The sequence below is a fragment of the Nannospalax galili genome, unplaced genomic scaffold (assembly GCF_000622305.1).
Source record: "Nannospalax galili isolate Female #2095 unplaced genomic scaffold, S.galili_v1.0 scaffold100, whole genome shotgun sequence".
Lineage (NCBI taxonomy): Eukaryota > Metazoa > Chordata > Mammalia > Rodentia > Spalacidae > Nannospalax > Nannospalax galili.
Window position 1 is genome coordinate 4,870,218 of NW_008352891.1, and position 23,257 is coordinate 4,893,474.

Sequence of the window (23,257 nt, forward strand, 5' to 3'; positions counted from 1 at the left end):
GGCCTTGAACTCACAGAGATCCGCCTGCCTCTGCCTCTGCCTCCTGAGTGCTGGGATTAAAGGTGTGCACCACCATGCCCGGCTTTCATTATTCTTTTAAAAAATTTTTTTTTTATTTTTTATGTATATGAATGTATTGCCTGCATGTATGTAAGTGCAACCAAGTCATGCAATGCCCAAGGAGGTCAGAAGAGGGTGCTGGATCCCCTGGAACTGGAGTTACAGCTATTAGCTGTCACTCGGGTGCTGGGAACCAAACTGGGTCCTCTGCAAGAACAGTGCTCTAAACAGCTGAGCCATCTCCCTGGCCCCTTATTCTTTAGTTAGAATTTCATGTAACCCAGGCTGACCTCAAACTCACTATATAGCCAAGCCTAGCCTTGAACTCCTGATTCTCTTGCCTCCATCTCCTGAGTGCTGGGATTACAGGCCTGCACCAGCATAACCTGTTTCTGAATGCTGGGGATCCAACCCAGGATCCAACTTGGGTCTCCAAGCATGCTTGGCAAGCTCTCTACCAACTGAGCTGAACCCCCCCTTTTTTTTTTTTTCAAAGACAAAAAACTGATGTGTACGAGTGTCTTGCCTGCCACACACATGCCTGGTACCTGAAGAGCCCAGAAGAGGGCATGGGATTCCCTGGAACCGGAATTACAGGCAGTTAGCCACTGAGTGGGTACTGGGAATCAAACCTAGGTAATCTCAAGAACAGCAAGTGCTCTTAACCACTCAGCCATCTCTTCAGTCCCCTATTATTGTTAAACTTTTTTTTTTTTTTTCTTTTTTGAGACAGGGTATCCCTGTAGCCCCAGCAAGCCTGGAACTTGATATGTAGACCAGGCTGGCCTCCATCTCCTAAGGGCTAAGAGTTAAGGACCTGTGCACCACCATGCCAGGTTGCTTAAAACACTTTTTGCAAATTTTACAGTGTCTGTCTACATGAATACATTACTAGTCACCATTCCTACTCCTAAGACAAAGAAGGGACGGCTGTGATGAATCCTGCAGTTTAAGACCTGAAGGTGTCAAAGTCATGTGTGTGAAAAGCTTTACAGCCACCAGCCCTGAACATAGAACTTTGAAAGTAATTTAACAAAATAAGTGTGAATAATGTTATATACAGATTGTACTTAGAAAGTAGTTTTCACTGAATACTAGTCCGGGCACAAGAGGAATAAATGTATCATTTAAGAAGATCTCAAACACTTGGAAGGCCTGGGGTTATTCTACCTGACAAAGAGATAACAAGGCAAGGGGCCAAAGGGTGAAGCTCAAAGGGGTCACAGAAGAGGCAAAGAAAAAAAGAGAATAAAGAACTGAGAAAAACGAGGCCTTCAGCCCTGGGCTCTGCCTGGTTGGCCCAGGAAAGAATAGGGGACCAGCGGGGAAAACACTAGGCGTCCTCCCACCCCACCCCAAGCCCGGACCCCAGTCACTGGCCCCCCGCCCCGTGGAAAATAAACCAAACCGGTAACCTCTACCCGGACGCCTCCCATTGGCCGTGCGTGTAAGCGAAGCCCGCAGAGACCAATGAGCAGCGGCCACGGCAAGGCGAGCCCTTCCGGCCCGCCCCCGCGCTTGCGGCCCTCTAGAAGCCGAGGGCGGGACGTGGACGCGGTAGAGCTGAGGCGGCGGCGGGGCGGACGGACGTCGGGCTCTCGGCATGGCTCGCCTGGGGCTCGGTAGGCGCGGGCCTGCGGCGGGAGACCGGAGCTGAGGGCGGCCTAGAGGGCCCGGGGCCTGAAGCAGCTTGGGGCGGCCGGGAGCGGACCAGGTCCCGCCACTCTGAAACGCAGCCTGGGCCTCGGAGTGGATGGGCCGCGGGGTGGGCGAGCGGGGCGGCGGGGACTGGCCTGGGGGCTTCTCGGCTCGGAGCGGGCAGGGCGGCGGCTGCGGAGCGGGGGCAGACTGAGCGCGGTCTCGGAGGCGGGGCGGAGCCGTGCTTCTGGCGGGACGCGGGGGATCGGGGACTCCGGGGCCAAGCGGGAGGAGCCTGGTCCCGCGCCTCTGCTCCCGAGTGCCTGCGACCCCCGACCGGTGCAACCGCACCACCTCTTTTTCACAGCTTAAACTTGTAAAACCAGGTAACAGAGCCGAGTCCTGAAATACGGATTGATGGTCGGGCACAGGGGCAGTGCCTTCCGAAGGCCGGCCTTGCCGCACAAGAGCGCTTGCCATTGAATTTCCAAAAATCGCGTCACGACCTAGACTCTCAGGAATGATGTATATATGTCAGCTTTAGCGACCCAGTGGGCGAAGTTGGACCACCGTCCTAGTCTGGCTGACTGACCCTGGTTCGGGAGTTGGGGAGGTGGGTCCCTGCTCTCCACCCCCATTTACTACATGTGATCTAGAGCACGTTTCTTAACCTCTTTGTGCCAGTTCAACCATGTTCACCTTTTAGGATTGATAATAGTCCTCCATGGGAAGTTCAGAGGATTGATGCATTAGTACGTGTTTAAAGAAAGTAAGATAAATACTTGGAGTGTTACTGTAGAGAGAACAGATGAGACAAAAAGATTTTATCTACTTTTCCCATGAGTGGCTCGGAAAGAGTGATTCTATCAATTAACTCGTTATTTTAATACACGTAGTCAGACTTTTTGAGCATCCTGCTGCTAGCAGGTGCGAGGCAGAGATGTTGCTGGTGTGAATTTATAGCTGCCTTAACTGCCACGGAGATTGAATGGGAAGCTACAGATGGCAAAGCCATCTGTTCACATGGATTGTGTACCCTACGATTTTGTTTCCCAATCACTGTGTAGAGTGGCCATGTGAATTTTAGAAGCAGAACTTTATTAGTCAGCATTAACCTACTTTGTCATCTCAAGTTTTTGTTTGGGGAGAAAGTTGAAGGGGTGATGTGTCTGATTTCCTTCTAACCCTGTTAGATCATCTCTCCTTTTAAGGCGTTTAGGTCTCAAACCTTTGACAGGGTACTTCTGTTGGCTAGCCATCAGTGAGGGAAGCTCTTGAGAGAACTAGGCAAAATTTAAGATGAAAAGCCCATCACCCTGACTAGGGAAATGAATAGCCCAGGTCAAAGTTACATTGAGTGCCAGTCATCATGACTTTGATATGGAAAAGAAGCACCCTCCAGAGGTGCAGCAGCATCATCCAGCCCTTTGAATACCTGCAGAAGACTCATTGCCAAGAGCAACAGAAGCACCTGCTTCTCCACCTCAGTCTACTGACTGATGCTCCAGGACCATGCTTTCTCCAGACCTTTGGCCAGAGATCTGAGTTGTAGAACTTGTTCTCTCATTCTCCTGTGCACTTTCTTCTTTGTCCCGGTTTTCTGGTTTGTAAAATGAGCAAAATGTTGCATAGCTAAGTGAGTTAAATGTGTAAAGTATTTAGAACAATGCCAGCACACAGTCATAAAAGTTTTATTGTCTAGCCCAAAAAAGTAAAAACTCAAGTTTCTGGAGGCTTCCTGATTCCCTTCCTGCTTATAACAATTTCCCATATCAGAGCAGTCATATTTATTGGGGGAGAGGAGGAAGGGTTTTCAGTATCAGACTGTGAACAGTGAGACCTTGAAAACCATCAGAATTCAGTCAGTAGTAGATTGGCAGCATGATTCCAATGTTGTATTGGAAGTAATAATCCATAATTGGTTCTCTATAAAATGTCCATAACTTTTTATTTTTCCAGTTTTGAAAATTTCACAAGACTCAGTGTATTGTGCAAGTATGAATTTATAACAGTTTCACACACAAAAACCTTTTAAGGTAGTGGAACTCCTGGACATGGTAGCACATGCCTGTAATCCCAGCACTCTGGAGACAAGCATCACTATGCCTTTGAGCGGTACACGGTACCATCCAATGCAAACTTTGTAATGTATTTTGTTTGCTGGTGACCATATATAAAAAGGCAACGCTGAGCAGGTAACATTGCTTCTAATTAATTTCACTTAAAGACCACATTTATGATGGCATTCCCATCAGATTAGATCTCCTAATGATATCCTGTCAGCCTTTAGTTTGTGTCGGTACACTGGGTAGTAGGGTAGTGTTGTCACAGTAGTGACTTGGTCTACATGGTGCATTCCTTCAGTAAGCAGCACTCACCTGTATTGACTCAGATCATTGTGATTTCGGTGTGCAATCACTATGAAAAATATTGGTAAGATTTATTTATATTTTTCTCCTACCACATCTTTGGAATTCAGTGTGCTTTTTATACTTGGAGAACCTCTCAGTGTAGGGTATCCACAGGTGGCTGATGGCTTCCACATTGGATGCAACAGTTTAGGGAACGGCCCCACTAGCTAGGCTGGCCTCTAAATGCTCCCTTTCCCACCTTATGAAATAGATGAGGCCACCCGCCGCTGACTCTAGGTTCCTGTCTTCCCTTGGCATTTTGCTCAGATCTCTGCTGTCTTTATCCTCTCCCATATTCATTTTATCTCCCTCTCTCTCTTTACAGAGAAGCCTCCCTCCACCCCACATTTGCTTGCTTGTTCCTGGTCTTCATAATGAAACTTGATTAAAGAGTTTGTCTGTGTTCTCTAGGCTTGTGCCCTCCTCTTCAATCCACTACCCTCTGACTGCTGGTTATTTTCACTATCACAGCTGCCCAGGTGGCTCAAAAACAACTTTGTTACTAAATCCAGTAGGCAGCTTCAGTCTTGCTGTTATCTCCCCTTTAGTATGTTACTTGGTTTATGTGATATCACTCTTAGTAAAGGCCATACTTTTATTTCATAAGTTCCTACAATATTGTCCATATCTACAATTCAAATACAATATTCTTTTTTAAGATGTATATTAGCATATGTTAACTGTACATGTTGTAACATTTTCATACATGTACAAAGGTATTTGGGTCATATTCACCAACCCCCATTACCTGCTTTGTCCTCTCTCCTCTGGTCCCATTCCTCTTCCTAGATTGTTCCCTTCTACATTCATGTCTTTGTATGTCTGTGTGATGGGGATGCATGTGCCTGTGCTTGCACATGCAGAAGCCAAAGATTTCAGCTAGGCCCATTGACCATTGAGCTTCTGGGATCTGCCTGTGTCTGCCCACCAGCTCTGGGGTTATAGACATGCCCAGCATTTTATGTGGGTACTGGGGAGTCACACTGGTCTCATGCTCATACAGGAAGAAGTCTTACCCACTGAGCCATCTCCCCTACTTTCATGTCTTTAAAAAAAGTTTAGATTCTAACAAATGCAGTGTTCTTGAATAATGCAGTGTTCTTGAACTGTTTATTCATGCTAAGGCGTAGTGAATCAACTTGGAAGTAGGAGTTAGAGAGCTGTTCTGCCACTTAACTATATTTACATGACCATAGGTGGGCCTTCCATGATTCCTACATTCTAGTTAGCTGTGAAAATCAAATGATCTAATATACTTGAAAGTAACTTGAAAGCCTTGGTAGTATATGCCTTTAATCCTAGCACTCAGCAGAGGCAGGGGGAAATCTCTGTGAGATTGAGTGAGGCCAGCCTGGTCTACATAGTGAGTTCCAGGCCCTCAAGGGCTAGAGAGACCCTGTCTCAAAAAAGTAAAAATAAATAAAACATTAAAAAAGAGAAAGTGACTTGAAATTGGAAGCACCAAAAGCAGTCGTTTTCAATGGGGACTGTCAGTCGCCTTCTTGATCTGCATTGAAGCAGGGAGGACCAAAGGCCAAGGATGAGGGGGCAGGCCCAGCCAGTCCTCCCTTTTATGTAATGGCCTTGGGTAGAGGAAGACTGGAACTGTGAGCAGCGCTATCACTAGTGTGTGTGTCATTCCAGGTCTGGTGAGCTGTACCTTCTTTCTGGTGGTCAATGGTTTATATTCCTCTAGTGATGACGTCATTGAATTAACTCCATCAAATTTCAACAGAGAAGTTATTCAAAGTAATAGTTTGTGGCTTGTAGAATTTTATGCTCCATGGTAAGTATTATGAAATGGTTGTGCTTTTTTAAAAATTCATTATTTTTATTTTATGTATTTTTTTTATGTATTTTTATTTTATTTTTTTTTAATGTATTTATTTTATGTATTTTTATTTATGTATGAGTGTATTGCCTCCATGTATGTGAGCGCACCTGTGTCGTGCAATGCCATGGAGGTCAGAAGAGGATGTCAGAGTCCCCTGGAACTGGAGTTAAGGATGATTTGTAGCTGCCATGTGGGTGCTGGGAATCGAACCCGGGTCCTCTGTAAGAGCAGTCAGTGCTCTTAACTGCTGAGCCATCTCTCCAGCCCCGGTTGTACTTTTTAAACATTTATTATTTAAACATGTATTTTTGTGTATGGGTGTTTTACCTGAATGTATATAGGTACACCACATGTATGTAATGCCCACAGAGGCCAGAGGAGGGCCTGGAACTGGAGTTAATGGTTGTTAGCTACCTTGTGGGTTCTGGGAACTAACCCCAGGTCCTCTTCAAAAGCAGCCAAGTGCTCTTAACTGTGTAGCCATCTCTCCAACCCCTTTATTTTATTTTTTCTATTACAGGTTAGTAAATAGAGAAATTTATATATGTGGTATTTTGATCCATCTGTATATTGTCTGACAGTCAAATTGAAGGTGTGTGTTCTCTGACAGTCTAATTTGAGTCTTGTCTTTCTCAAATAAACTGAAACCTAGGCCTTGTAAAAATTTGACTTCTGGCCTGCCGTTTTTGAGACAGGGTCTTGTGTAGCCCAGGCTGGCCTCAAATGCAGAGATCCACTTGCCTCTGCTTCTCAAGTGCTGGGATTAAAGGCACATACCACCATGCATGGCAAAACTTGACTTCTGGGTTTTAAGTGTCTCACCTCAGCAACAAAACATATATATCAAAGCACCAATTCAAGGTATTGCCCCCAAGAGATCCTTACTTAAAATGTTGGGACTGAATTCAGGCCCCTATAATTAAGAGATATTAATTACATAGTTATTAAAGTATATAGTATCTAGGTGGAAATAACATGGGTAGCGGCTCACTCCATAAAGATGATAGGTTCAGGCAGGGCCCAGCAGTGGGTCAAGTAATTTCTCAGTCTCTGTTTTATCATTTATAAAATATAGTAGCAGGCCCTGTCTTCAGCTTTGTACTGATTTAAAAGTATGTAACCAGATCTGTAGATAAACTGGTTGGTGTCTGCATAAAACGGGCACTATACAGCAGTGAGAATGAACAGTAGAGCTATCCACAACCTCAGTGATTAATAGAAACGGGTTGTTGTATAGTCTTTTTGAAACTTCTGTGTTATATTTCACAGAGGAATTTGTCTTGGCTTCAGATTTTTTTAAGTTTATTTTGTTTGAGTGATTTGCCTGAATGTGTTTAAGTGCATCTGTGTCATGCAGTGCCTGTGGAGTCCAGAATAGGGTATCAGATCTCCTGGAGCTGGAGTTATAGTTGTTAGCTACCATGTGAGTGCTGGGAACCAAACCCATGTCCTCTGTAGGAACAGTCAATGTTCTTAGCTGCTGAGCCATCTCTCCAGCCCCTGGCTTTGGATTTTGTTGTTGTTGTTCTGAGTGCTCAGATTTTTATTTTAATTCTTATAAAATACTATAGAACCCAAACAGATTTAAAACCAGTTTTATGAAATTGGTTTTCACAAAAAAAGTAATAATAATTTTAAGTTGCTGGTTGCAGCTGGTTTTCTAGGCTTATTTACATAATTTGGTGGTCAGATGAAAGGAATCTTTTTTCTTTTACTGGTTATTACTATGTAGTCTTAGCTAGCGAGAACTCACTTTGTAGGCCAGGGTGACCTTGAACTTCCTGTGGTTCTCCTGCTTCTGTCATCCAAGTGCTAGCATTACAGGTGTGCACTAACACACCTGACTCACAATGAGTTTTGTTTGGCTTTTGTTTTACAATATTGGTGCCTATAAGACAGTAGTTTTCTCTCAGAGTTCTTGTCCCCTCTCCTGCTCTTGTATCTTACCCTCCCATACATATGCCCATACAATCATATACTCACACATTCATTGCCAGCTTTTGGTGTCCTATGCTTTTCCACCTATTAGGCTTACTTGGGTTTGTATGTACGCTTTTCACTCTAGAACTGGCTTGGGGTGACCAGTATTTTCTAAACACAGGACATTCTAGGCGAGAGCTTCATCTATAAAATGAAAAGATTGTGTAGATCAGGGAACATCTAACTTCATTAGATTTGATAAGTCATAGAACTTACTGAAATACAGATTCCTTCTCTAGAAACTGGTTTCACAAGATCTGTATTTTGTCTCATCTCATAGCTCCAGACATTAAGGCTCACTGGGCCTAAGTTTTAACAGGCCTCTTCCAAATAGAATTGAGTGATGGAGTTTATTTAATAGTTATGATTTATTGTCATAAGTAATATCCTTTAGTCATTGATCTTCCTTGGGTGTTTGCCCTCCTTGCAATCTCCCAACCCCAGAGTACTTTACTCAGTAGACCAGTGACTTTATGAATTAAGGATCAAAGGATTTGTCACTTTTTCAATATTTTTATTTACTATTTTTATTTTATGTGTATGGGTGTATTGCCTGCATGTATGTGAGTGCACCTGTGTCATGTCATGCCACGGAGGTCAGAAGAGGGCTTTGGACTCCCCTAGAACTGGAGTTAAGGATAGTTCATAGCTGCAATGTGGGTGCTCGGAATCAACCCCGAGTCCTCTGCAAGAGCAGTCAGTGCTTTTTAACCACTGAGCCATCTCTCCAGCCCACTTGTCACCTTATTTGTCTTTTCTCTTCCAAAAGGTGTGGTCATTGCCAAAGGTTAACACCAGAATGGAAAAAAGCAGCAACTGCATTAAAAGTAAGTCTCCCAAGATGTCCTCATTTGCCCATGTATCTTTACATGGGAGGATGGGTTCTAGTGTACACTAGGAAGGTGATTTGTACATCACGGTTCGGAATGCTGGTAATGTTACCAAAAGAGATGTAGAGAGAAAGGACATAATACTGATTTTACTTTTCATGTCATCTGGCTCTATTCAGTCTCTTTCCTAGCTAAATGAAATAATTATCTTGGCCATTCTGATTCTGGGGGCCTCAGAGGCCCCTCTCTGGTTGGACATGTGCCTTATCCCTGGTACAGCTTAAAATTCTCTTCTGGTTTCCAAGGCCACAACCCTCAGTGGCTCTATTTGTAAACTGCACTATGCTTTTAAACTTGTGTACATGAATCCAAAAATGCTTTAATTGAAGGAAAAGCAGGTAATTCTATATTTCTACAGGATGTTGTCAAAGTCGGTGCAGTTGATGCAGATAAACATCAGTCCCTGGGAGGTCAGTATGGTGTCCAGGGATTTCCTACTATCAAGATTTTTGGAGCTAACAAAAACAAGCCAGAGGATTACCAGGGTAAGGACTCTTCTAACTTGTTAGCCTGGCTGCTACAAGCATGTTAACCTTGCTAGACTAAGTTCCCTGTCTATAAATGGCATAAAGTGATTATTACTCTGCCACAAGTTCCGAGTATTTGCTTGTAGGTTAAAGGTGGTTTTTGAATCATCTTTAATGTAGTATGCACCCATACCTCTTTATCTGTGTCTTTCTCATTATAGTGACTTAATATTTAATACAGATCTGTGTTTTCTTTATTATAAGATTAGGGTCTAGTAGAACAATGTAGGAAGTTGGGGATTCCCTGTGATTTGAAACTCAATTTTAAACTCAAAGTTGCTATTAACTTTGTAGAATTTTGCCCATGAATCTTAACGCCTTATAAGCATACGGCATTTGAATATGAAAATTACTACTTAGTTTTATAAACTATTGAGAACTCCAAAGTCTCCCTGTTCTGGAGACAAGTGAATTGTAAATGTCTTTTAGAAGAGTCACTGAGGTAGTTAGAGAGTACTCTGGCCCTGGATTCCTAAGAACAAATGTCATTTTAGTCACACTGCTCTTCTTCAGAACAGTTTTATGCTTAAAACATCATAGAGGAGGACGTGGCTGGGAGAGAGCATGTGCTATTCAGCATAACCACCCAGGGTCTTGAGTTAGATCCTCAGCAACACACACACACACACACAGAGTATCCTCGAGAGACCATTTTGTTTTAAATAATCAGAAATGATGGGTTAGGATAGATTGTGTTCCTAGTGAAGGTGTTGGACATAGTGTATTTAAAGTTTACAATGTGGCTTTTGGGGGGGGGTCTTTTTAAGACAGGGTCTCCCTGTAGTCCCAGTTGATCTGGAACTCACTATGTAGACCAGGCTGGCCTCAAACTCAGATCTTCCTGCCTCTGCCTCCCAAGTGCTGGGATCAAAGGCATGTACCACCATACCTGGCTTGATTAAAATATTTAAAGGTTTTGCTAAATAGAAAATGAAGTAACTGAATTTTGCTTTGTGTGAGCAGAAGTGCCTTTGGGCTAAGTAGTAGAATCAGTATCACAGAGTTGTCATGACACCTGCCCACGGGGTTCCCCCTGACAGAACCAGAAAGGCCTGGGACTTTAGAATCTGTAGTATGAATTGGGAAGGCAGTTACTGCGCAGCCTCTTGTTGGCCTCTCCATACTCAGGCCTCCAGTCTAAACCAGACTGAATTGCTCTGGGCTTGCTTCTTTCTGTAAAATGGGGATGTGAAAGCCCTGTTTTACGCTGCCAGACATTTCATTAAAATGGTACCTGCAAAGCACAGGAGACAAATACTGATAATAGATACCAGTCTACCTGGTAAGTCTTTATGCTGGAGAGGTCAGAATCCTTGTAGATAAAGCTGTAAGATAACACCATTTCTTCTAGATGCTTCAGTAGCCACTCAGCTTGGCTGGTCTGGTGCAGAAGCAGCCCTGACAATTCATGAAGGAACAGGCGTGGATATGTCTCAAGACACCTTACTTAGGGCTTAGGGAGGGTGAAATACTCAGTGGGTAAATGAGTTTCATTTTTTCTGAGTAACATCTGCCCTTTTGCTTTGGAATGGTAATTTGTTTTTTGCTTTGTTTTGTTTTGAGACAGGGTTTCCCTATAGACCCAGCTGGCCTGGAACTCGCTATGTAGACCAGGCTGGCCTCGAACTCACAAAGATCCACCTGCCTCTGCCTACCAAGTGATGGGACTAAAGGCATGTGCCACCACACCCAGCAGGAATGGTCATTTGTTATGGTTTTGCTCTTTGACAAAAATAGAATTCTTACAGCATTCTGCTGCTGCTGTTTTATAAATAAGGTTTTGTTACCGCATTTATTTGGGGTTGTACTCATGCCAGCGTGCATATGATGGTCAGAGGACTGACTACTTGTAAGAGTGAGTTCTCACCTTCTACCATGTGGGTCTCAGAAATTGAGCTCAGGCTGTCAAGTTTGGTAGCATGCACCTACTGAGTATCTCACCCCGCCAAGTAAGGTGTCAGGGACACAGCCACACCTGTTCCTTTATGAATTGTCAGGGCTGCTTTTGCACCAGAACAGCTGAGCTGAGTGGCTTCAGAGAACGATGTGGCCACAATCCAGACAGAGTATGTCAACCACTAGTTTACAGTGGGAAAATCCTCTCTTTACCTAGCATAGTTCTGATTTGCTGTATCTCATATAGTGAATGGTAAAGGGCATTGACTCAGATGTAGACCTGTCTGATGTAGAGTGGAAGACTGCTTTCATGTTGAGTCTGGCTCTTCTGTTTCCAAAGCATATTCTGAGTGTTCCATACAGCTAGTCAAAGACCCCTGGTTAGATCCCTGAAACATCTGATCATACCAAACTCTGTATAGGCTTTTTCCTATACATACGCACTTTAGTTTATAAATTAGATGTAGTAAGAGATTAACAACAGTAACTAATAATGAAATAGAACAGTTACAATATATAGTAGTAAAAGTTAGTAACTGTTGCCAGATGTGAAGGTGAATGCCTTTAATCCCAGCACTTGGGAGGCAGAGGCCGGTGAATCTCTGTGAGGCGGAGACCAGCCTGGTCAACACAGTGAGTTCCAGACCAGCTGGGGCCACAAGGAGACCCTGTCTCAAAAAAAAAAAAAAAAAAAGTAACTGGTATCTCCCACCTTTTTGCATCAAGACAAATGGCCAGTTAATAGCCCAGGGTTTTAAGTCTGAAATTCTGGGTATACTTGCACTGCTGTTGTCATCTTGTCTCTTTGAGGTTTTTGTTGGTTTTTGAGATGGTTTAATGCAGCCCTGGGTGTCTCATTGAGTTTTAATGCATGTTTGCTACTGAAGATTAAGTTCATCGTTTATAAAGCTATTTTTATTATATGAATAGTTGAGTGTATTGCCTACATGGGTGTAAGTGCACCCATGTCATGCAAGGCCCATGGAGGTCAGGAGGTGGTGTCAGATCCCCTGGAACTGGAGTTAACAGATGGTTAACTGCCATGTGGGTGCTGGGAGTTGAACCCCAGTCCTCTGCAAGAGCAGTCAGTGCTCTTAACTGCTGAGCCATCTCTTCAGCCCCTGAATGTATGTTTTACCTATAAGTTTGTATGTATGCTGTATTAGGGTTCTCCAAAGAAACAACTGGTAAAATGAATATATATGTATAGAGATTTATCAGCTTAGCTCACAGGATAGAGTCCGAGTAGTCCAACAATGGCTGCACCACGCTGGAGAGGCTGAGAATTCATAGTCGCTCAGTCCACGAGGCTGGATGTCTCAGTAGTCCCAATCTGGCACTGAAGGTCTGACAAATTCCAAAAGATCTCTTCAGTCTACAGCAGCAAGACAAACTCACCAGCGAGAGAGAAGGCAAGCAGCAAGAAGCCCAGCATTCTCCTCTGCCTTGGCCTTTTATATGGGCTGCCATCAGAAGGTAACACCCACATTTAGGGTGTGTCTTCCAGCTTCACATGATCCAATCAAGAAGATCTCTTTCATTTCAGTTAATCCCAGATCCAATCAAGTTGACACCCAGGATTAGCCATCACATATGCTCGTGCATGCAATGCCTGAGAACATCAGAAAAGCGTGTTGAATCTCCTGGAACTGGAGTTACAGGCTGTTGTTAGCTGCTGTGTGGGTGCTGGGAACTGAACCCAAGTCCTCTGCAAGAGCAGCCAGTGCTCTTAACCACAAAGGCAGCTCTCCAGTCTCAACAAGTGAACTTGATTTTAAGCAAAACAGAAAGAGGACGTCTTGATTTGTTCCAGAGACATCATGTCCTACCTTTTTCACATATTTCTATCTACTCTTAGAAGTTTTCCCCCGTATATTTGGGAATTTTTTCTGTGTTCCTAACTAGATACAATGTATGTTATACATTGAGTAAATGTGAAATTTTCTCATTAGAAGATGGAATTTCTGGGCTGAAGAGGTGGCTCAAAGGTTAAGACCACTGACTGCTCTTGCAGAAGACCTGGGGAGTGATTCCCAGCATCTGCATGATGACTAACAATCATCCATAACTCCAGCAGTTCAAGGAGATCCAATGCCCTCTTCTGACCTCTGCAGGCATTGCATGACACGGGTACACTTACACATGTGCAAGCAATACACTCATACACATAAAATGAAAATAAAATACAAAATTTTAAAAAGAGAAGATGGAATTTCCAGATAGTGAACAGAGTGTTAATTACCTGAAGAAGTTGGCACTTCAAGTATAAAGGCTAGGGCAAAGTACATTTAGGGAGAAAGTGCTGTCCTAAGTATACATATAGATCTGTTTACCATCAGTTGAAGCTGGTGGATGTGTCAAGGTATGAGTCTTCAGATGCTGTCAAAGAGGCACTTGTGCAGTCCAGCGTGAGATCGCCTGCCTTCACCTAACTGTCCTTTGCTGTCCTGTAGGTGGCAGAACTGGTGAAGCCATTGTAGATGCTGCCCTGAGTGCTCTTCGACAGCTTGTTAAAGATCGCCTCGGAGGGAAGAGTGGTGGATATAGTTCTGGGAAGCAAGTAAGGCCAATTTTTAGCTTACCTTGGTGTTTTAGCCTGAATGTAGACTTTTCTAGAAGAGATCCCCCCACCCCCTCTTTTGGGTTTTGTTTTGTTTTTTGAGGCAAGGTCTCAGTATAGTCTAAGATAGCTTTGAATTCTCTTTGTAACCAAGGATGACCTCAAACTCAAACTCCTGACCTGTCTACCAAGTTTTGGAATTATAAGCATATACCACCCTGCCCAGTTTCCCCTGATAATGCAAAGGTTAGTGAACTTTCTATTAAAGTTAACTGGCTTAACTGATCCCAGAGAGAATTGGCTACGCAGCCTGTTCATTGTCTGCCTTAGAGTTAACATGGCAATAGCTAGTCAGTCCCAGAACATCTTGCCAGAGGTATAGTCTAAGAATAAGGCTACCAGTAGGTATCTAGGACCCTGGGCTAGAATGAATAATCGGGACTACAGAGGGAGAAGTTGTTCCAGGCCAAGGATAACAGAGTCTGGGAGCTCATGACCTTCACCCTTCATGGACCTGCTGTTCCCTTCCAGATTGACTTCATTCAGTGATGAAATTTTCATGAGCTCTTGGCCTATATCTGTAGCACTCAGCCTGAAATCCATGGAATATTCTATAGGCATGAATAGGAAAGAAGAGGAAGTGAGAAGTTTCTGCTCAGAAATGAGTGTTTTACATGCTCTTGTATAATATTTATATGTGTGAATGCATGTATAAATGTGAAGTTTATGTTACCCATACATTCCTGTAAAAAAAGCATTGAAGATATTTATAAAATGGCTCTTTACTCTTTTTTGGTCTTTTTGAGACAGGGTCTCCCTATAGCCTCAGCTGGCCTGGAACTCACTATGTTTACCAGGCTGGCCTTGAACTCACATTCACCATGCCCAGCCTGGCTCTCTACCCTTTTAAGAGACCAGCTTTATGTAGTTTTAGAGTTACCCAGAGCTTTCATTTTTGAACTAGACATTTGATGAGCACCATTGCCTCAGCCCTGCCATGGTGTTTAGCCTCGCAACAGAAAACACCATAACGGTGCTTACTGCACCTTGGGTTTGGTGCTAGGGAAAGTTTTTTGAAAAAAGGAAGAGGGATGGGGGTATAGCTTCATGGGAGAGTACTTGCCTAGCGTGTGCAAAGCTTGGGTTCCAGCTCCAACATGGAGGAAGGAGAGAGAGACAGAAAGGGAGGAAATGAAATACCAGTTTTAGCTATCTTGAATGATAGGGAATTTTTGAAAATGCAGAAACAGTTTTAGTTACTTGTATAACACTGTGGGGTGATGCAGCAGCTATGCCTGAGTTTGAATTAGAACAGTGTGCTAATGATAGTACATTGAGTGCTTAATAGAAACAGCAGGTGAAAGAATTCGGGAACAGATTAGATGTTACACTAAATGGAGTAGTAATTGGAAGGCTGCTTATTAAGCAAAAATCATACTAGAGAATGAATGCTTCCAATCTGAGTGATGATTTTCACTAACTCACTAAAGAACAAATCAAAGACTGCATGACCTTATAAAACCATTGTTTTTGTATATATATTTACGGTAGGAGTAATGTTCCCTTTTGGTGGAGTAGTATAACATTTACTGTTGTACATGACAGGGGAGAAGTGATAGTTCAAGTAAGAAGGATGTGGTAGAGCTGACTGATGACAGCTTTGATAAGCATGTCCTTGACAGTGAAGATGTTTGGATGGTTGAGTTTTATGCTCCATGGTGTGGACACTGTAAAAAGTAAGTGCTTTCTTTTTTTGTTTTTTTGTTGTTTTTTTTTTTTCTTTTTTCTTTTTTTGGTCTTTTTGAGACAGGGTCTCCCTGTAGCCCCAGGTGCCTGGAACTCGCTCTGTATACCAGGCTGGCCTCAAACTCACAGTGGATCCACCTGCCTCTGCCTCTCTAGTGCTGGGATTAAAGGCATGCACCACCACGCCGGTCAAGAAAGTGCTTTCTGCCAATTAATCAACTTTTAAAATAGTACATTCATCCAGCTCATGAAAGAACTGATCTAGACAGTAAATAACCTTGGAACTCTCCAGAAAAACTTTGACCTGACCCTTAAGTGAATATTCAGCATTATAACATTACTATCAAGAGTTTCTCTGTCATATTTTCAGACACTAACAGGGGACTGGCTAATGTCCAGATTAGGGCAGTGATGGAGGACTTGAGAGGTAATGCAAAGTCTAGCCTCATTCCTTTGGCGAAGCTACACAAGGTGTTTGTGAGGTATGACATAGAACAGGCAAAAATGGACAGCTTAGTTCAAGTACTTGTACTATGAGTTTACTGTACTGTTTAAATATGTTTCTATAGCTTGGAGCCAGAGTGGGCTGCTGCAGCCACAGAGGTAAAAGAACAAACAAAGGGAAAAGTGAAACTGGCAGCCGTGGATGCCACTGTGAATCAGGTTCTAGCCAGCCGATATGGGGTGAGTCTGTTTAAGGTTCATTCACTCTGAGAAATACTTGAAATTTTCAAGTTACTTGGCCTGTACTCCTGGCCTCCCTGTGAGGGAAAGGGGAAGGTGTTTAACCATTTTGAAAGAGATGAAGTCCTTTTATATCAAGCCTGCAGCTCAGAACTGTTGGGCTTGTTCAGCATCATGCCATATCTGTACATTTACTGAAGGCTTTGGCTTGCTCTGGGTCTTACATATTTATTCCCATGGCTTTTGAAAGTTGGTCCTTTTAATTAGAGTACATGCATTGTAGTAATTAAATTCCCAGGGCTTGAAAAAGATTTGACTGAACTCTGATTTATAAATCTCTGGCATTGATGCAGCATGGGGAACTTTTCTTTTTGCAGTGCTGAGGATTGAAGCCATGACCTGGCATGTGCTGAGCAAGACTTCTGCCACTGAGCTTCATCCCTAGCACTTAATTATTTTATTTATTTATTTATTTATTTATTTATTTATTTATTTTTTTATTTATTATTGTCTTTTAGAGATAGGGTCTCCCTGTAGCCCCAGCTGGCCTGGAACTCAATATTGTAGACCAGGCTGGCCTCGAACTCAAGAGATCTCCTGCCTCTGCCTCCCAAGTACTGGAATTAAAGGCATGCACTACCATGCCTGGCTAATTATTTTTAAGACAGGGTCTCACACAGTTCCAGGGGATCCGACACCCTCATCTGACCTCTACAGGCATTGCACAACATGGGTGCACTTACATGCATGCAGGCAGTCCACTCAAACACAAAATAAAAAATAATAAAATATAGAAAAACAGGGTCTCACTAAGTTGCCCAGAGTGGCCTCCAACTTGTGGCCTTACTTGAACATCCCAAATAACTGAATTACAAGTGTGTACCAGTACACTCATTGGAGCGTACTTTTACGATAGTGAAATGGTTTTAGAACCCCTAAAGATTGTGATTATTTTTCTAATTAAAGTTTTATTTTACTCTAATGTGCTTTTGTTGTTGTTTTTAATAGATTAGAGGATTTCCTACAATCAAGATATTTCAAAAAGGCGAGTCTCCTGTGGATTATGATGGTGGACGGACAAGATCTGACATAGTATCACGGGCTCTTGATTTGTTTTCTGATAATGCCCCACCTCCAGAGCTGCTTGAGGTAAACCACTTCACTTCAAACCTTGGTAGTAAGGAACACTTTTTCTAGTCTGGTAATGAAGGAATGAAACCCTTTGTTCAAATTTAAGATCTTTCCTTTTTTGTGTGTTTGTTTTATAGACAGGGTCTCACTATGTGGCCCAGGCTAGCCTTGAATTCATAATAATTCTGCTTCAGTTTCATGAGTGCTGGGATTATAGGCATGTACCACAGTGCTTGACTTCTTTTATAGACTACTGAAGTGGTTTTATACTTTGAAATGGGAAAAAAATATGATAAATTACTTTTCATAAGCTTTTTAAAATTTTTATATGTATGAGTGTATTGCCTACATGAGTGTAAGTGCAGCTGTGTCGTGCAAGGCCCACAGAAGTCACAAGAGGGCATCAGATCCCCGGGAACTGGAGTTATGGACAGTTGTTAGCCCCATGTGGGTGCTGGGACTCAAACCTGGGTCCTCTGCCAGTACTGCCCTTAATTGCTGAGCCATCTCTCTAGCCCCATACTTTTCATAATTTTTTAGCATTAAAATAATTTCACTGTGAGCAAAGCTTACCTAAGCTTCTTAAAAATAGAGATTTAGGGGCTGGAGAGATGGCTCAGTGGTTAAGAGCATTGGCTGCTCTTGCTAAAATAGAGTAGATTTAGTCACTTGGGCTGTCATTCCCATAATAGTCAATAATATGCTCCATGGCTGGGCATAGCAGAGGTATTACTTTGTACTCTATACAGATGTCTCTGGTAGTTCTCAACATCAGTGCTGAGGAAAACAACTTTATCTTGGTTTAGAATTGAGGAAAAAAATGCCAAGCACCTCAAGCTATATAAATGCATCATACACATAAGTACAATTATCTGTTTAAACCAGAAGTGGCAGGACCAGACTGTGCCCAAGCATTGTGATTTCAGAAACTGTAGAGTAGGAGGCTTAGGAGTGAATGATGGAAGTCTATTTTAAAGGATTGTTGACAGCATGTCTGCACTAGGAAATGTCACTTGGAAGGAGTTTTATGGAGCTGCCAACACCGTCGTTGTATGTAAGTCTGCCTTGGGTACTGGGCTTTGCAGCCTTCAGCTGCCCTTTGTCCTCTGTGCCCACAGATAATCAATGAAGACATCACCAAGAAGACCTGTGAGGAGCACCAGCTCTGTGTGGTGGCCGTGCTTCCCCACATCCTGGACACTGGTGAGCCCTGAGACCACTTCCCATTACTGTTGCTGCCACCTGTTTAAAGCACTTCCTAAGTGGATCGATCTTATTTCACCTTTAATATATTTTATCTGATTAAACTAGGAGCTGCAGGCAGAAATTCTTATTTGGAAGTTCTTCTGAAATTGGCAGACAAATACAAAAAGAAAATGTGGGGGTGAGTTATCAAGTTCATGGTCTCAGTTCTGTGAGCAGGAGAGTATCAGGCTTCCTGGATGTTTTCTGTAGGATGTGTTCCTGTGTTGCTTGTTGTGTGCTATATTATTGGCTTTTTGCTTACCAACGTTGAACGCAAAGAATGGACATGATACTCTAAGTAATACTCGTGGGATTTCAAGAAAAAACACAAGGAAAATGGATGTGATTTAGTGAACAGCCTTTTGGAATCTGAGAACCTGTCTTACTGTAGAACAATCCATTCTGGACATTAAAACCTGGATTAGATTTTGAAATTCAAAAGACATCTTTACCCTAAAACTAGTCTGCTTTTCTAGGTGGCTGTGGGCAGAAGCTGGAGCCCAGTATGAACTCGAGAATGCACTTGGGATTGGGGGATTTGGGTACCCTGCCATGGCAGCCATCAATGCACGCAAGATGAAGTTTGCTCTTCTCAAAGGGTCCTTCAGTGAGCAAGGCATTAATGAATTTCTCAGGTACTTTGTTTTCTTGGTTGTTTATTGTTGTTTGGCTTTGTTGTGGGTTTGCTGTTTATATAGGTATATATGTCGATTATACCTATTATACCTATATATGTCTTATTATGTAGAATTATTTTGCATTTAAAACATGAGAGAGAGAATTCGGTGTCCCAAGTAGAGCTTTTAAGCCTTTCTCGTGGTAGTGTCATATGCCGTCCTCTCCTGCCTTGCTTGCTGTTGTACACCTGCCTTGAGTTTATTCTAGTCCTCACAAGGTCTCATACTAGAGGCAGCTGGGTCTCACTCATTCACACCCATGTTGTGTACTCCTGGCCTCAGGTCAAAGCCCTTGCCTTTGGAATGTAATTATTTGAAAACAGGTGTACTTACTTGAGATCCTCCTGTGATGTGCAAACAGTATGGTATGTTCTTAAACTCAAAACCTCCTGTGCTGCTATGCGCCTTATCCTAAAACTCACTTGATCCTTTGTTGGGCAAATAAGACACACTGACCTAAAGAGATTTGGCTTCCCAGTTCATACTTTCTTCTGTACTCATTTCTCAACCGCCTTGTGAAAAATAGATTTCAAAGTTTGCACCACTTCTGATGCCAGACTTCCTGCTGGATAACAAAAGAGGGTAGGAGATGATACTGTGGCACATAAACTGTGCTTTGAGTAGTGCCTGGGACCAGGAGGAGGGCCAAGGGCAGCTGAGAATTTGACAGCTAGGCTCCTTTCCTTCCCAGGGCTGTGACTTTGGGCACCTGTCCTAGCTTTCCTACAGCCCCCTGCCCTTGTTTTTCTGTGGGTTACTTATAGTAGTCACTGCAGAGCGCTTGGAAGATTGGGAGAAGTAACCAGGTAAAGTGCCTGGGACAAAAGTAAATGTCTACATGGAGCTGTTGTTTTTAAGACCATGTCGATTTAATAATAATGAGGGAATGTTTCCTCTAAGTCCTTAATTTAGAAATGGTTTATGCAAAGGGGATGGGCTAAATGCAAGTAAGAATCAGTAAAGCATGGAATTTTTTTTTTAATTATCTGACAGAAAAAAAATTAAATATGGACAAAGGCAAAAACTAGGGTAAAAGACAGTTTTTAGCCTGGCATGGTGGTGCATGCCTGTAGTTCCAACATGCAGGAGATAGAGCCAGTAAGAAGTTCAAGGCTACCTGGGCTACAATATAAAAACATAGTCAGAGCCAGGCATGGTGGTGCACACCTCTAATCCCAGAACTTTGGATGTAGTGTAGAGGCAGAGGAATCAGAAATATAAAGTCATCCTCAGCTACATATCAAGTGAAAGACCAGCCTGAGCTGTGTGGTAGTCACAGTACCATTAGAAGATTAAATGATAATTCAAATAGCCTCTCAGTCATATTGTTTTAATTGGTAATAAAGTTACTGAGGTATTTCTGAATTTAAGTACAAATGATTGTGCCTTACTGCTAAGCAGATATGTATGCCAGCTCTCTCCCGGTACCAGTCTGTGTTAGTTGAGACCACTCACCTCACTCCTGATATGCTTTCCACATTTGTGATCTTAGCAAGATTCATAGGCAGCCCTTATTTTAAATCAGCTTTGGTAATTTTATGTACTTTATATTTTAAAACACTTTGCTGTTTTAAAAAAAAAAATCTTAGTAGGTGGGGCTGAAGAGATGACTCAGTGGTTAAGAGCACTGCCTGCTCTTCCAGGGGACCCAGATTCAGTCTTAGCACCCACATGGAAGCTACAGCCATCTGTAACTCCAGTTCTAACAGATCTGATGCCCTCTTCTGGCCTCCATGGGCTTTTCACGACAGGGATGCACTTACCACATATATGTAGCAGGCAGGATATACACATAAAAATTTTTAAAAAGTAGTGGTGCCATGCTTTACCTGATTCAGTGGCTTGAGGAGTGTCCTCCTGGGTATGGCATTACTTGTGTTTGAAAAAAGGGGTGTGGCTGGGCGTGGTGGCACACACTTTTAATCCCAGAACTAAGGAGGCAGAGGCAGGCGGATCTCTGAGTTCAAGGCCAGCCTGGTCTACGTAGTGAGTTCCAGGACAGCTGGGGAGACCCTGTCTCAAAAAGACAAAAAAAAGAAAAGGGGGCAAGAAGGCCTTCACACCTCCATATCTACGTAGTAGGCAGAGTATGCCTTCTTTCCTTCATGGGAAATACAGCTAAATGTATGTGCTTGGCATTTTTCCCCAAGGGAACTGTCCTTTGGGCGTGGCTCCACAGCACCTGTAGGAGGCGGGACCTTTCCTCCCATCATTGCCAGAGAGCCCTGGGACGGCAGGGATGGTGAGGTAAGTGCTAACCAAGGCAGGCTTCTTTCTCAAGCTTGTGCATCTCTGCCTGAAAATGAATCCACCATCAAACCCCCGGCCTTGTGCTCCTTTCTTGCCCTGTACCTCAAGTGCTGGGAAAACAGGCATAGGCCACCACACTGGCTGGCTTTCAGTTTTAGAGAATGTTCCCTTAAAATCACAATTTAAAGATGAGGTGAACTGGGCCTGGCACTTCACGCCTGTAATTCAACACCACTCAAGAGGCTGATGCAGGAGGATTGCCATGAGTTTGGGACCCACCTGTACTACAGAATGAAACTTTATTTCAAAAAGTCAAGCCAAAAAGGCTAGGTGAGGTGCATGCCTGCTGTGAGCAGTATGGGACTCTTGAGGCAGAAGGATTGGGAGGCCAGCCTGGGCTACCTTAGTGAGGCCCTGCCCTGTCCCTACTTTGACCCCATCATTTTGTCCAAGTTATCGGGTATCCATCAGTGTTATAATTGGTGCAAGAGCCAGGGTATACTCTGGAATCCTGGAATTCAGCTTGCTTCTCCATTGAAACCCTTGACCTTTCCCGGTATCTCCCCACCTGTGGCTCTAATCATAGCTTTCTGTCTCCCAGCTTCCTGTAGAGGACGACATTGACCTCAGTGATGTGGAGCTGGATGACTTGGAGAAGGACGAGTTGTGAGGCTCACAGCCCAGCCTTCAAATTTCTTTTCTTGGGAGCAAGCAGAGTTTTCCAGCAATTAACTGAGTCTACCAGTGGCCTTTTTTTTAGCCAAGTAGCACTTGAGTGGTCATTTGAAAACACTGCAACAGTGAAGTTCTGCGTCTCAAGAAAACACTGAAAAATTCTATGAATTGTTGTAGCCAGTGAATTGGATTGTATTCTGTCACATATTTTGAAGAGAACTGGGCTGTTGAAACATTTTTCCCTCTCTGACTGCTGCTTAAATGTTCTTGGAGGCTGTTTCTTATATATAGGGTTTTTAAAATTTGATTCCTTCATTTGAATATTAATGGCTTTTTCCATTAAAGAATAAAATATTTTGGACAATGCTGATAAATAGTGTCACATCATAAGCTCAGAGTCTGATGTTTAGCCAGAAATTACTGTGAACTGATGGCCCTCACATCTCCCTGTAAATGGTTTTAAAATGGAAAAAGCAAGACCTCTGACTAGAATTCGATTCCATGTAGAAAACTGGTTATCAAGTAAGAACTGCATTTCATACCCGTTTGTCTTCAGGTATCACAGTGGTTAATTATTAGGTTCAGGTGTTCTCTGTTCCCTCTAATCTCCCATAAAAACCCTCATGAAGACAGCAGTGGGTTACAGGCCTTTCACATTTATGTAAAACGCTCAGGAAAAGGAGTTGGGAGTTACATTAGAACACAAGAAAAGACACTTTAAAGGACTGAGCATTTTATTGTAACTTAAAAAAATAAATACACTCTTAAGTAACGTCTGTGAGCATTTTCTCTGAAATCAGAATCCTGTAGGACTTATTCTCTGGCTTAAAGCAAGAAGATCTGAGGCTGTAGGGAACGTAGGCTGGCTAGGCTCCTAGTCAAGAAGACTGAGGTCAATGTGGAAGTAGACATAGGGGAAATAGTCCTGGTTACTGAGCTGCAGTCCAGGGATCTCCACAGACGCCTACAAAAGAAGGCAGTGCAAAGATGAGTTCCTGCCTCACCTTCCTACTTAAGGATGCTTTCCAGGTTCTGGCCCCCACCTCCCACACA

The 23,257-nt window shown here is 43.0% G+C and overlaps 2 protein-coding genes across 4 annotated transcripts in view; one reads left to right on the forward strand and one right to left on the reverse strand.

The window, feature by feature from the left end:
• Nucleotides 1-1,561: 1,561 nt before the first annotated feature.
• Nucleotides 1,562-22,798, forward strand: Pdia6 (protein disulfide isomerase family A member 6). Its single transcript, XM_008850114.3, has 13 exons — nucleotides 1,562-1,682; nucleotides 5,754-5,895; nucleotides 8,693-8,750; nucleotides 9,172-9,298; nucleotides 13,690-13,796; nucleotides 15,402-15,532; nucleotides 16,112-16,226; nucleotides 17,235-17,375; nucleotides 18,476-18,560; nucleotides 18,669-18,741; nucleotides 19,079-19,237; nucleotides 21,430-21,526; nucleotides 22,131-22,798. The coding sequence occupies exons 1-13, from the start codon at nucleotides 1,664-1,666 to the stop codon at nucleotides 22,197-22,199; spliced, it is 1,323 nt and encodes a 440-aa protein (XP_008848336.1). The 5' UTR covers nucleotides 1,562-1,663; the 3' UTR covers nucleotides 22,200-22,798.
• Atp6v1c2 (ATPase H+ transporting V1 subunit C2) overlaps nucleotides 22,455-23,257 on the reverse strand; it is a 45,546-nt gene continuing 44,743 nt past the window's right edge. For all 3 annotated transcript variants that reach the window (XM_008850112.3, XM_017802481.2, XM_017802482.2), the window contains one exon: nucleotides 22,455-23,168. In XM_008850112.3, the coding sequence (XP_008848334.1) occupies nucleotides 23,079-23,168 (90 nt within the window). In that variant the 3' untranslated portion in view covers nucleotides 22,455-23,078. The remainder of the gene's footprint in view (nucleotides 23,169-23,257) is intronic.

Bases quoted from the DNA above. Each gene is read 5' to 3' on its own strand.
- Pdia6 (XM_008850114.3), top strand. The intron at 8,751-9,171 runs GTAAGTCTCCCA...ATATTTCTACAG, and splicing joins AAGCAGCAACTGCATTAAAA to GATGTTGTCAAAGTCGGTGC. The intron at 19,238-21,429 runs GTACTTTGTTTT...TTTTTCCCCAAG, and splicing joins GGCATTAATGAATTTCTCAG to GGAACTGTCCTTTGGGCGTG.